The sequence below is a fragment of the Amblyraja radiata genome, chromosome 7, assembly GCF_010909765.2.
Source record: "Amblyraja radiata isolate CabotCenter1 chromosome 7, sAmbRad1.1.pri, whole genome shotgun sequence".
Taxonomy (NCBI): domain Eukaryota; kingdom Metazoa; phylum Chordata; class Chondrichthyes; order Rajiformes; family Rajidae; genus Amblyraja; species Amblyraja radiata.
This window is the reverse complement of record NC_045962.1, coordinates 5,716,998-5,729,428: the sequence shown is the minus strand read 5'-3', so window position 1 is coordinate 5,729,428 and position 12,431 is coordinate 5,716,998. Positions and strand designations below refer to the sequence as shown.

At 42.0% G+C, this 12,431-nt stretch overlaps 1 protein-coding gene across 6 annotated transcripts in view; it reads right to left on the bottom strand.

The window, feature by feature from the left end:
• Positions 1-12,431, bottom strand: part of unc80 (unc-80 homolog, NALCN channel complex subunit) — a 345,386-nt gene that overhangs the window by 310,097 nt on the left and 22,858 nt on the right. For all 6 annotated transcript variants that reach the window (XM_033023608.1, XM_033023610.1, XM_033023609.1 and 3 more), the window contains exon 3: positions 6,196-6,352. In XM_033023608.1, coding sequence (XP_032879499.1) covers positions 6,196-6,352 — 157 coding nt within the window. The remainder of the gene's footprint in view (positions 1-6,195; positions 6,353-12,431) is intronic.

Below are 12,431 nucleotides of genomic sequence, written 5' to 3'. Positions count from 1 at the left end.
AAACACAGATGAGACTGAAGGCAAATTGGATAGGTCAAACTTACTACTCGTCATTTACTTCTAAAGCAAGAGATGCGGCTATTATTATTCGGAAAGGTATACCATTTAAATTAAAGAATACTATATCTGATAAAGAAGGAAGGTATACTATAGTTGCGGGAGAAATTTACTCCACACCACTGACTATGTTTTTTGTTTTTTTTAATTTTATTAGAAGTGAGTACAATGCATTGGTACAAAAACGATGTTAACATATTACATTCTCTGTACAACTTCCCTTTTTTTTTTAAAGAGAGAAGTGAGAAAGGAGAGAAGAAAAAGAGCTTGTGAGAAGTGAAGAATAGATTAGTGAGCGTGGGTGAAAAACCAATAAAGAGAAAGTGAAAGAGAAGGAATAAGTGAAGAAGGAAAGCAGGAGGGAGATTATTCCATTGCCACAGTGAGATGGGTTTTTTTAAATATTCTAAATCATCTTTCACCCATACCTGAAACTGTTGGTTTTCATGATACTATGTCACCACATGAATCCAAGAAATCAATAAATGGGGACCAACTCCTTAAGAATAGGTCTTGTTTGTCTATTAGGAGTCTCATTTCTTCCAAATGTGCTGTGTCCAGCATATTACTGATCCACATTTTAAATGTTGGTATATTAGCATTTTCCCAAAATTTAAGTATAAGTTTTTTTGCTGTTATTAACCCATAATTGAAAAATGAGTTTTGGTGTGTATTTAATTTGTTCCCATCTCCACTTACTCCAAATATAATCATTTCAGTGTTAGGTTCCATTTTTGTCTTAAATAGCTTTGAGAATATATCAAATATATCACACCAAAATTTATAAAGTTGTGAACAAGAGACAAATGAGTGCGTAATATTGGCATTTTGAGAAAGACATTTATCACAAATGGGAGAAATATTTGGATAACATTTATTCAACCTAGTTTTGGAATAATATAATCTATGTAATATTTTAAATTGAATTAAGTTATGTCTAGCATTGATCGAACATTTATGTATATGTATCAAATATTTTTCCCATGTTTCTTTTGAGATTTTTATCATTAATTCTTTTTCCCAGTCTTCTCTAATTGCCTCTGTTGATGGTAATTCTATATTTAAAATACTGTTATACAAGTATGATATTAATTTTGTTGACTCCGCATTGATATTCATTACTTCTTCCAGTGGGTCTAAAATTATACTTTGGAATCTTGGTATATATTTCTTCATAAAGTCACATACCTGTAGGTATTTAAAATATTGATTGTTATTCAATTTAAATTTTGATTTTAGTTGTTGAAATGATAATAAATTTCCCAATTCATACAAATCACCTACCTTTTTAATTCCCACTTTTTCCCATTGTTTATATGTTTTATCCATACCAGATGGTTTAAATACTGGGTTATTCACTATTGGTGTTAACACTGATAAATTTCCTAATTTTAAAGTTAATTTTATTTGTTTCCAGATTCGTATTGTATTTTGTATAATTGGATTCTTCTTATATAACATATTATTCAGCTTTATTTGGGAACAAATGATCGCTCCTAGATCGTAGGGGGCGCAAACCTCTTTCTCCATTCTTATCCATTCCAACCGTTGAGCAGAACTGTCCAACCAATAAATTATATTTTTAACATGTACTGCCCAATAATAGTATAGAAAATTAGGTAATGCAAACCCCCCCACCTCTTTGGGTTTGCACAAGTGATTTCTTTTAATTCTATGTGCTTTATAATCCCAAATAAAATTAAAAATATTCGTCTAATTTTCGTCAATACCAGTGTGTCAAACTAACTGCTATGTTCAATAGACATAATATTGCTTAAATATATAAATATGTCAAAGTTTAGTTAGTATGTATTATTATTACCTCCATTTATTAACTATGACGATAGATGTGGCCCGCCATCCGCTCACAGATATGGGTCCTGGCCCCTATGCGGAACAAAGTTGCCGACCCCTGCCCTAATCAATAGAATTCTGAGTGGAGAAAACCAATGTATCCACTAACTCTATAACCACCTCTTTCGAAACTCAAGGAGATAGATCATCAGGTACTTAGATACATATAGATATATAGACAATAGGTGCCATTCGGCCCATCGAGCCAGCACCGCCATTCGATGGCTGATCATCCACAATCAGTACCCCGTTCCTGCCTTCTCCCCATACCACTTGATTCCACTAGCCCGAGGAGCTCTATCTATCTCTCTTTTGATTTCAACCTCACCAACGTCTTAGGACTGAATATACTTTGTGGCGTGGGGAAGACGCCATGAGCGCAATCACTGCACCGACACACTCATGATAGGGTGAACTTAGGTGAAAGAGTTTATTTACAGTCAAGAAGTGGCAAAGAGTAGGTCCGGGTCCATGTAGTCCCTCGTCGGCTGTGTGCAGCTGAGGAGGCACTGTCAGTCTCAGGCTTCTCCCAGATGCTCAGCCAAAGAGGAGCACAGCAAGAAGGAAGGCACCCCACTTTCCCCCGACTGACTGAAACTGCCTTGGTTTTAAGGAGTACGGTGCAGGCGAGTTAATCCACTACCAGCCAATTGGATGCAGCTGTTGCTTCTCATGCGACGGCTTCAGCTCAGTCCGGAGCGTTGTCCAGCGTACCGGTATTTTACGGCAGACAGACGGCGTCTGTGGTGCTGGTCTTCAGCTCTTCCTGGCCTGTCTTCCGGCGACAGCGATTGGAGCGGCTTAGAGAGGATGTGTTGTCACATTTCCCTCTCCCCCCCCCCCCCCACATCTTAGTGATGATCCCGGGACTTGTAACAGATCCTACCAGGGGACATGAAAGCGGGTGAATTCATCTGCAATCCTGTGCTGCTTTCCGGAATGATTTTGGACTTGAGGATCTCTCTCTACCTCATCTTGGCCGATGTTAATTACCAACTGACAAGAACCAGCGGGTGCTCCGGTGGTTTGCCTGCCATTGCCACTGCAGCCGAATCACTAATTAAATAATGAGACACACTCACAGAGCTGATTTAATCTGATAGCCTCCGCGCCAAAGACTCTTGAGCTGCTCACATTTTACCTCTCCACAGCACTTCACCAACACACAGCCTTTCACTCAAACAGCGCGCTTCCAAAAGGCCACTCCGCTGACCTTGCCTTACCCTTATTTGCTGCTCAATTTACCAGTTTTATGTTGAAACCAGTTCAATGGTTACCTTTATATTGCCTTCATTACGTTAAATTGCCTTTAAATTGTCATTACCCTCATTGCATTCTGCTGACTTGTCCAATTGCTCTATTTAAACCCTCCTGCACTCTTCAAACTGTAAGGATAAGAACCACTTACCTTTTAAGCGTGGCCGTTTATCAGCCGCTTATCACCTTCACCGCCTGAGTTAAGCTAATAAATGAACACGAAAGAGCATCTTAGTCTCACAGCACAATAACAGGCACATTGGCCCAACTCATCAATGCCAACCAAGTTGCCTAACTGAGCTGGTTGCATTTGCCTGCATTGTGCTAAAATACCTCTATACTTTATACTTGGAGAAATAGGAGACTGCAGATGTTGGAATCTACCATATTAAATATTGTCATGCAATAGTAGCTCAAACGGCCTTATGCTTCTAATTCATAAGTTATTTTGTTCTTTACACTGAAAAGCTAATTATCCTGCTCTTTCATATTACATTAAAAAAAAACAGTATTTGTGGAAAGAGAAGCAGGATTAAGGTTCAAGGTTCATTTATCGTCATTCAATAAAAACATGCTTCCACATAAATCATGAACGAAATTTGTGCTCAGGTCCAAGCAGCGTAATAGTGCAGTAAGACAGCAGTAGCAGCAGACAGTTCACTGAGGTAGTGAGGGTTCAGTCAGTGAGGTAGGGAGTTTAAAAGTCTCATGGCCTCGGGGAAGAAGCTGGCTTTAAGCCTTGTTGGCCTGGCCTTTATGCTCTGCAGCCTTCTCCCTGAGGGGAGGGGGGCAAAGAGTCCATTTGCCGGGTGGGTGGGGTCCTTCATGATGTTTGAGGCACTGCTCCTGCACCTGCTGATGTAAATGTCCTCAATGGCAGGGAAGCAGTTATTTGTGATTCGGGCAGATTTGACCACCCTCAGCAACGCCTTCCTGTCAGCAGCAGAGCAGTTTCCGTACCAAACTGTGATACACCATGTGAGGATGCTCTCCACCTCACACCTGTAAAATGATGTCAGGACTGGGGTGCTGAGGATAGCACGCTTCAGCTTCCTCAAGAAGTGAAGGTGTTGGTGGGCTTTTTTAATGATGTTAGTCGTGTTGCAGGTCCAGGTGAAGTCGTTAGAAATGTGCACACCCAGATATTTAAAACTGGACACCATCTCCACAGCTTCTCCGCCGATGTAGAGGGGAGGGGAGGTGTAGCCGCCTTTTCTGAAGTCCACAATCACCTCCTTTGTCTTCCCCACGTTGATGTAGAGGTTGTTTGCTTTACACCAGACTTCAAGTTCTCCAGCTTCAAGTTAACGCTTCAGAATGAAACCTCGTTTTTTTTAACATTGACTTGTCAAAATCTATGCACTATTTCCTGTTTCTCTTTCATAAGATACTGACTGACCCACTGAGTGTTTCCAGTAGTTTCTGTTTTTATCTCAGATCGCCAGAATCTGCAGAAATTTAGTTTAGAGGTACAGTGCGGAACTGCCCTTCGGCCCATTGTCCACATTGATCAACAATCACCCATACATTAGTTCTATCCTACATACTAGGGACAATGAACAGAAGCCAGTAATCTATAAACTTGCTTGTCTCCGGAATGTTGGAGGAAACAGGTGCACTTGGGAGAAATACAAACTCCGGACAGAGAGTTCCCGTAGTCAGGATTGAACCTTCATCTCTGGCACTACAAACAGCAATTCTATCATTGTGCCGCCTCAATATATGATTTTCTTTGGTTTTATATAACTATATACTTGCAATGAATCAGGATATTGAAGCTGTCATATAAAATATTGTTGAAAATATGAAAAGAAAATGTCTGAGAGCCAATGTTCTGCGATTGGGAGCTGAAGCCAAAAAGCCCAAGTTTCTAAACTGACACAGAGTGAGATAGGCTGTTATGCAAACTGTCTAGAAATAGGTAGCTTTTGCACAATAGAATATTATTATTAACATTGAGGCAAACAAAACAAAGTTGTTCAGTGGATAAATATTTAAAGCACTGCAGTTATATGAAGAAAAGGTATCACTTTAGAATAAAGTTAAAATAAAGTATAATGAAGGTAGACAAAAGTGCTGGAGAAGCTCAGTGGATGAGGCAGCATCTATGGAGTGAAGGAAATAAGCAACGTTTCGGGTCGAGACCCTTCTTCAGACTGAAAAAAAAGTAAAATGCATCTTTTTTTTTACACCCAACTTACTTTAAACAAGATGATAAAATGGATGTCCTATTGTTGTCCTGTATTTCAAATTGTAACATAACTAGTCAGAACAGACTTTGTGCATAGGCTTATATATTTTTGAGTATGTGACTTTAAAAATTCACGTTCAAAGGTTATGATAAACCTTTAAAGCTATTATCAATAATTGACAATGAGAGAAACCATGGCGGAGTTAAAAACGAAGGCCTGATTCTGTACACAATTGTGTTAGGGGTTTCAGCAATTGTATTTTTAGTGGCATAAATCATACTTGTGTTGTCAGAAATTACATGCCATTTCTCATCACCTAAAGAACTGAAAACTCAACTATCTCTATTCCTAGGTGCATTTGCCTTTTCAACATTTAATCCTGACTACAACTTCTTAATTCAGTTACTTGAAAATTGAAAAACATTTTTTGAGGAGTTAGAACATGTGTAAAAAATGATTCAACTAAAATGATGTACTTTGCTCATCATCTCTATCCTTCATCTTATCAATAATCTATTCTGCTTGGCTACAGTGAGGGAATAACCAAGTTGTTACAGAGTTATCACTATGAGATGGTCTACTGCCTTAAATATCGCTGTAAGGTGCGACCTCGGTGAATTTATTTGCACTCCCCCAAAGCAAAAAGAAAATCAGTATGAACTGACAATTTTTATTTTGTTATTGAGAATTTCGAGTTACTACTGAATGCACATTAAGTCTATAGTCATGGAGAAATGCATGTATACTGAAAAATATCCGATGGAGATATTAAATAACCAAAATATGTTTAAAGATAGAAAGAGCAATAGGAAGAGAAAAATGCCAAACAGCTCACCAAGCTTATTCCGGTTTGACAGAAGTGTGGCTGTGCAGTGGAGTACATGTGGAAGGGCAGCCTGTACAAGTTCCCAACGTGTGATGCTCTGGATGGCTTCAGAAAGAGCAGGTGAGAGACCATGTAGCTTACTTTCTACCAATACACGCTCAAAAGACTAGAAACCAAAGAAGCACAATTAAAATAAATCAATTAATTCTTCTCACAGTAAACATACTATTTATTTCTAAGTACATGACACAATGCAGAAGTTAGAAGATTGTTGTGCAAATTAGTCAGATTAAAATTTAAACATAAAACAGTACAGAGTGTTCGGCCCACAATATCTGTTCTGATGCCAAAGTAAACTAATCCTAACTGCCAGCACATGATCTATATCCATCCACTCCATAACTGTTCAAATGCCTCTACCAGCCACCCCAACTCCCAGCACCTACCACTCTCTGTGTAAAAAGGCTTGCCTTAGTTTAGGTTTATTATTGAAATGTGTAATTAGATACTTGTTTTTCATTCTATCCAAACAGATTAGGTATACTATATCAATAAATACAATCGTCAAACTCAACCACAATAGATGGAGCAAAAATGAAGATACCAAGTGCAGAATATAGTTCTTAGCATTGTGGCGTATCAGTTCCATAGACAAAGTCCACATTGAGGTACAGGTGAATCGGACAGTGGAAGGACCATTCAGAAGCCTAATAACAGATAACCTGTTCCTGAGTCTGGGGGCGCTGTCCTGTGCATGGGGGTGCTGACCTGTGCACGGCTGCCCAGCCAGCAGCTGTCTGTCTTTTCATCTTTTTATTTTTTATTTTAGTTAGTTAAGTGTTTTGTTTGGAGGTCTAGACTTTTTTATGTGGGGGGGGGAAGGGGGAAACTACCTTTCAGGGTCCCTACCTGGTCGGAGAGGCAGCTTTTCTCCGGGCTGCAGCTTCGACCCGTCCTCGCGGCCTACCAGCGGGCCTGGAGCGGCGTTTCCTGTCGGGAACCGCCCAGAACCTCGGCTTCGGCGGCGGCACAGTGCTGGAGCGCTATCGCGGAGCGGGCGATACCTTGCCCGGGTCGCCACGCTGGAGCTCCGGTGAGCTGAAGATCGCTGAGGAAAACATCGCGGAGCTGCGGGACTGTGGAGCGACCAGCTGCGGGCGGCGGCGCTGACTTTACACCGGGAGCCTGGGATCTCTAGATGAGATCGCCAGTTGTGGAGCTCCAATCGGCCTTTGGAAGCCGTGGCCTCCAGTACGGAAGCGGCCATTCCAGGGTTCCCAAGCCGCTGAGAGGACTCTCCCGACGCCGGAGCAACATCACCCGGCGAGAACGGCCTGGAACATCGGGCCTCCGTAGAGGCCACTGTGGCGGCCTCAATGGGCCCGACTATGGGTAAACTGGGGTTGGGGACTGGACTTTGTGCCTTCCCTCATAATGGGAACCATTGTGGGGGGATGTTCTTTATGTTTAAAACTCTTATTAATGTTATGTCTGTATTCCTTCTTTATGTGCTGCAAAATGGCAAGAAGCATTTCACTTCACTACACATAGGTGTATGTGAATGTGACCAATAAAATACCTTTGATACCTTTGAGTCTGTTGGTAAGCCTGATGCCTGAAGGGAGCAGGGAGAAGTAAGAACGACTCGAGTGGGACAAGTCTTTGATTATGTTGGCAGCTTTTCCGAGGCAGCGTGAAGTGTAGATGCAGTCAATGGTGGGAATCTGGTCTGTGTGATGGATTGTGCTACATCCACAAGTCTCTGCAATTTCTTGCGGTCTTGGGCAGAGCGGTTGTTAATTTCTTGCGGTCTTGGAAAGATCTTTGCTAATATTAATGCCAAGGAACTTGAAACTCTCATCGATTTCCACTTTGGCATCATTGATATTAATTAGAGCATGTACTCCACCATGCATCCTGAAGTCAATATTTAGCTCCTTTGTCTCATTGAGGGAGAGAATTATTGGTTTGACACCATGTTACTAACTTCTATATCTTGTTATTGTTAGAGCTGCAGTCAATAGATAGGACTCTAACCTAGGAGTCCTTATTGTCTCGGTGTACCAGAGATAAGTTTAGGTCCAACAAGATTGCATCCGCTATTGAACCTGTTACGATGATAACCATTCTGCAGTGGATCAAGGCTGGATGGAAGGCTGGAGTTAATGTGCGCCATCATGAATCTCTCGAAGCCCATCACAATGGTGAATGTCAGTGCCACTGGATGGTAGTCATTAAGACATGTTATCTTGCTAAACGTTAGCATCAGAATAAAGCAGGCGGGGGTTCGCAAAATGGAGTAGTGAAAGGTTAAGGATGTCTGTGAATACCTCTGCCAGCTGATTCACACTAGTCCTGAGGACTGGTCCAGTTGCTTTCCACGACTTCACTCTCAGGAAGGCTGGTCTTAAGTCTGCCACGCTAATCGTTGCTACGAGCACACCAGAGACTGATGGGGAGGGTGGTGCCTTTCTGTTTAAAGTGGACCTAGAGTACAGAATTCATGGGGAAGGGACCCATTGTTGGCAGCAATACTGCCCGCCTTCCTTTTGTAGCTTATTATAGTGTGCAACCCTTGCCTTAACTTATGGGTATCAGTGTCATTGCCTCAGGACTTCTGCTTGGATGGAATTCCTTCTTGACATCATTAATCACTCTGCGAGGGTCGTAATAGATTTTGAACTGCTCGGTATCATTCAACTTGAATGCTACAGATCTGGACTTCACCTGGGAGTAGACCTCTCAGTTGATCCATGGTTTCTTGTTGGAAAAGTCATACATCGTCGTCTTTGGTATACAGTCATCTACCCCCTTGCTGATAAAGTCTGTGACAGCACTGACATATTCTTCTAAGTTAGCCGCAGAGACTTTGAATATAAAGCAATCCACTGACTCAAAGCAGTCTTGAAGAATCTCATCTGTTTCCTAGGACCAGCAGCACATGACTTTCTGTACTGCATCTTCCCACTTCAGTTTCTGTTTGTAAGCAGGGAGTGGAAGCGCAGCCAGGTGATCAGATTTAGTGAAATGTGGTATTGCAATGCTTTTCTGATAATTGTGTAGCAGTGGTCAAGGGTGTTTGGGCCTCTGGTGGGGCAGAAGACCTGGCGGTAGTATTATGGCAGCATGCTCTGGAGGTTAACCTGATTGAAATCCCCAGCTGTTATGAACAAGGCCTTGGGGTACTTAGTTTTAAGACTATTAATGATGATGTGTGGTTCCTCAATAGCAAGCTTAGAATTCCCTACACATCTCCTTTAAACTGTTCCCCTATCACATTAAAGCTATGTCCTCTAATATTTGACATTTGTAGCCTGTGGAAAGACATGATCTACCCTATCTGTGGCTCTCGTAATTTTATAAACTTCCATCAGGTCTCCTGTCAGTTTCCGACACTCCAGAGAAAACAATTCAAGTTTATCTAATCTCTCCCTCCAAGTAATAAGCTCTAATTCAGGCAGAAACCTGGTATACCTCTATTACACTCTTGCCAGATTCTCCACATCCTTCGTATAGTGGTGTGACCAGAATTGTACACTTCAAATGTCGCTTAAGCAATGTCTCACACAACTGCAACATGGTAGTGTAACATGGTAGCTGCAACCTGCATTATGATCCCCTGCACATCAATGCTGTCCAGTCTTGACATAAACTGTTTCTTTACTCCTTACATTCAACCTCCCAAAGTGCAACACTTCAAACTTGCTCGGGTTAAACTCCATCTGACATTTTTCTGTCCATTTCTGCAGCTGATCTATTTCCCGTGGTATCTTCTGACAGACTTCCTCATGGTTTGCAACTCCGCCAATTTTGTTGGCTTAAGCAAATTTACTCACCAACGCATCTACATTTACTTCTATGTCATTTAAATATATCACAAACAGCAGAAGTCCCACTACAGTTTCCAGCAGAACTCCACTGGTCATAGACTTCCAGTCAGAATATCTACCTTCCACCACAACCCTCAATGTGGTCTTCAATCAATATGCCAGTTATGAATCCAGTACATCATGAATCCTGTACATCTTAATCTTCTGATCAGTATACCATGAGGAAACTTATCAAAAGCCTCACTAAAACATGTGTATACAATATATTGGAAAAGTTAAAATCCCCTATTTTTACAGCCCAACTGGTCTTGCAGCTCCCAGCATATTTGCTCTTCTAATTCCCGATGACTATTTGGGGGTACATTCCCAACAAGGTTTTATTTCTCAGCTCCACCCATATGGCCTCACTGGATGAACCATTAGTAATGTCTTCTCAGACTACTGCCATGATGTTCACCTTAGTTAATAAAACAACTCCCCCTCCTCCTCTTTTGAACACCCTCTCCCCACTTCCCTCCAACTCGCCTCAAGCACTGTACCAAATCCTGTCCATCCCTTAGCCAGGTTTATGTAATGGCAGTCGCACGTACCTATCCACATTGGGATCATCTCCTTTACCCATCAGGCTTCTCGTATTGAATTCCTGTAATGAGGCAGCCAGCACTCAACACCATACTCCAACTGCACCGTCGAAGAAGTACTGAAGGTACTATCAAATCTCCAGGGCCTGATGAGATATATCCGAGGACATTGTGGGAAACTAGAGGAAATTGCAGGAGCCCTGGTTGAAATTTACGAGTAGTCCTCAAATACAGGAGAGGTGCCTGGAGGGTGGAAAATGTTGTGCCTCTATTCAAAAAGGGCTGCAAGGAAAATGCTGGGAACTATGGGCCGGTGAGCTTAACATCTGTAGTTGGAAAGTTACTAGAGTATTCTGAGGGATAGGTTATACAGGCATTTGGACAGGCAATGGTTGATCAGTATGGTTTTGTACGTGGGAGGTCTTGTCTCACAAATCTGATAGTTTTTTTGACGTGACCAAAAAAGTCGGTGTTATATACATGGATTTCAGTAAGACATTCGACAAGGTTCCGCATGGTAGGCTGCTCCGAAAAGTTAGATCGCATGGGATCCAAGGAGAGATACTGTAGCTGAATGGATAGCAAATTGGCTTCATGGAAGGAAGCCGAGGGTGATGGTGGAAGGTTGCTTCTCGGACTGGAGGCCTGTGACTAGGGGTGTGCCTCAGGGTTCGGTGCTGGGCCCGTTACTGTTTGTCACCTACATCAATGATTTGGATGAGAACATACAGGGCAAGATTAGCAGGTTTGCTGATGATACTAAAGTGGGTGGTGTTGCAGATAGTGAAGATGATTGTGAAAGATAGCAGCAGGTAGTTGATCGATTAGCCAGGTGGGCTGAGGAATGGTTGATGGAATTTAATACAGAGAAATGTGAGGTGTTGTAATTTGGAACGTCTAACAAGGGCAGGACTTACACAGTGAATGGTAGGCCTCTGGGGAGTGTTGTAGAGCAGAGGGATCTAGGAGTACAGGTGCATGGTTCCTTGAAGGACGAGTTGCAGGTAAATAAGGTGGTCAAAAAGGATTTTGGCACATTGTCCTTCATCAGTCAGAGTATTGTGTAAAGAAGTTTGGAGGTTTTGTTGCATTTACATAAGATGTTGGTGAGACTGCATTTAGAATATTGTGTTCAGTTCTGGGCACCATGTTATAGGAAAGATATTGTCAAGCTTGAAAGGGTGTTGCCAGGACTAGAGGGTGTGAGCTATAGGGAGAGGTTGAGTAGGCTGGGTCTCTATTCCGTGGAGCGCAGGAGGATGAGGGTGTTCTTATAGAGGTATAAAATCATGAGAGGAATAGATCGGGTCGTTGCACAGAATCTCTTGCCCAGAGTAGGGGAATCGAGGAGATAGGTTCAAGGTAAAGGGGAAAAGATTTAACAGGAATCTGCAGGGTAACTTTTGCACACAAAGGGTGGTGGGTGTATGGAACAAGCTGCCAGAGATAGTTGAGGCTGGAGCTATCCCAGTTTAAAAAAGTTAGACAGGTACATGGATAGGACAAGTTTGGAGGGATATGGACCAAGCACAGGCAGGTGGGAGTAGTGTAGTGGGACATGTTGGCAGGTGTGGGCAAGTTGGGCCGAAGGGCCTGTTTCCACACTGTATCACTCTAGGACTATAGCTGCAACATGACCTCCTAACTCTTATACTCAATGCCTCAGCCTATGAAGGCAACCCATGCCAAATGCCATCTTCACTACCCTATCCACCTGTATCACCATTTTCAGGGAGGTATAAACTTGCACCCCAGTCTTTCTATACATCAACATTCCTGAGGTCTCTGCTGTTTTGGTATATGTCCTCTTCGTATTAAACATATTGTATTGCAC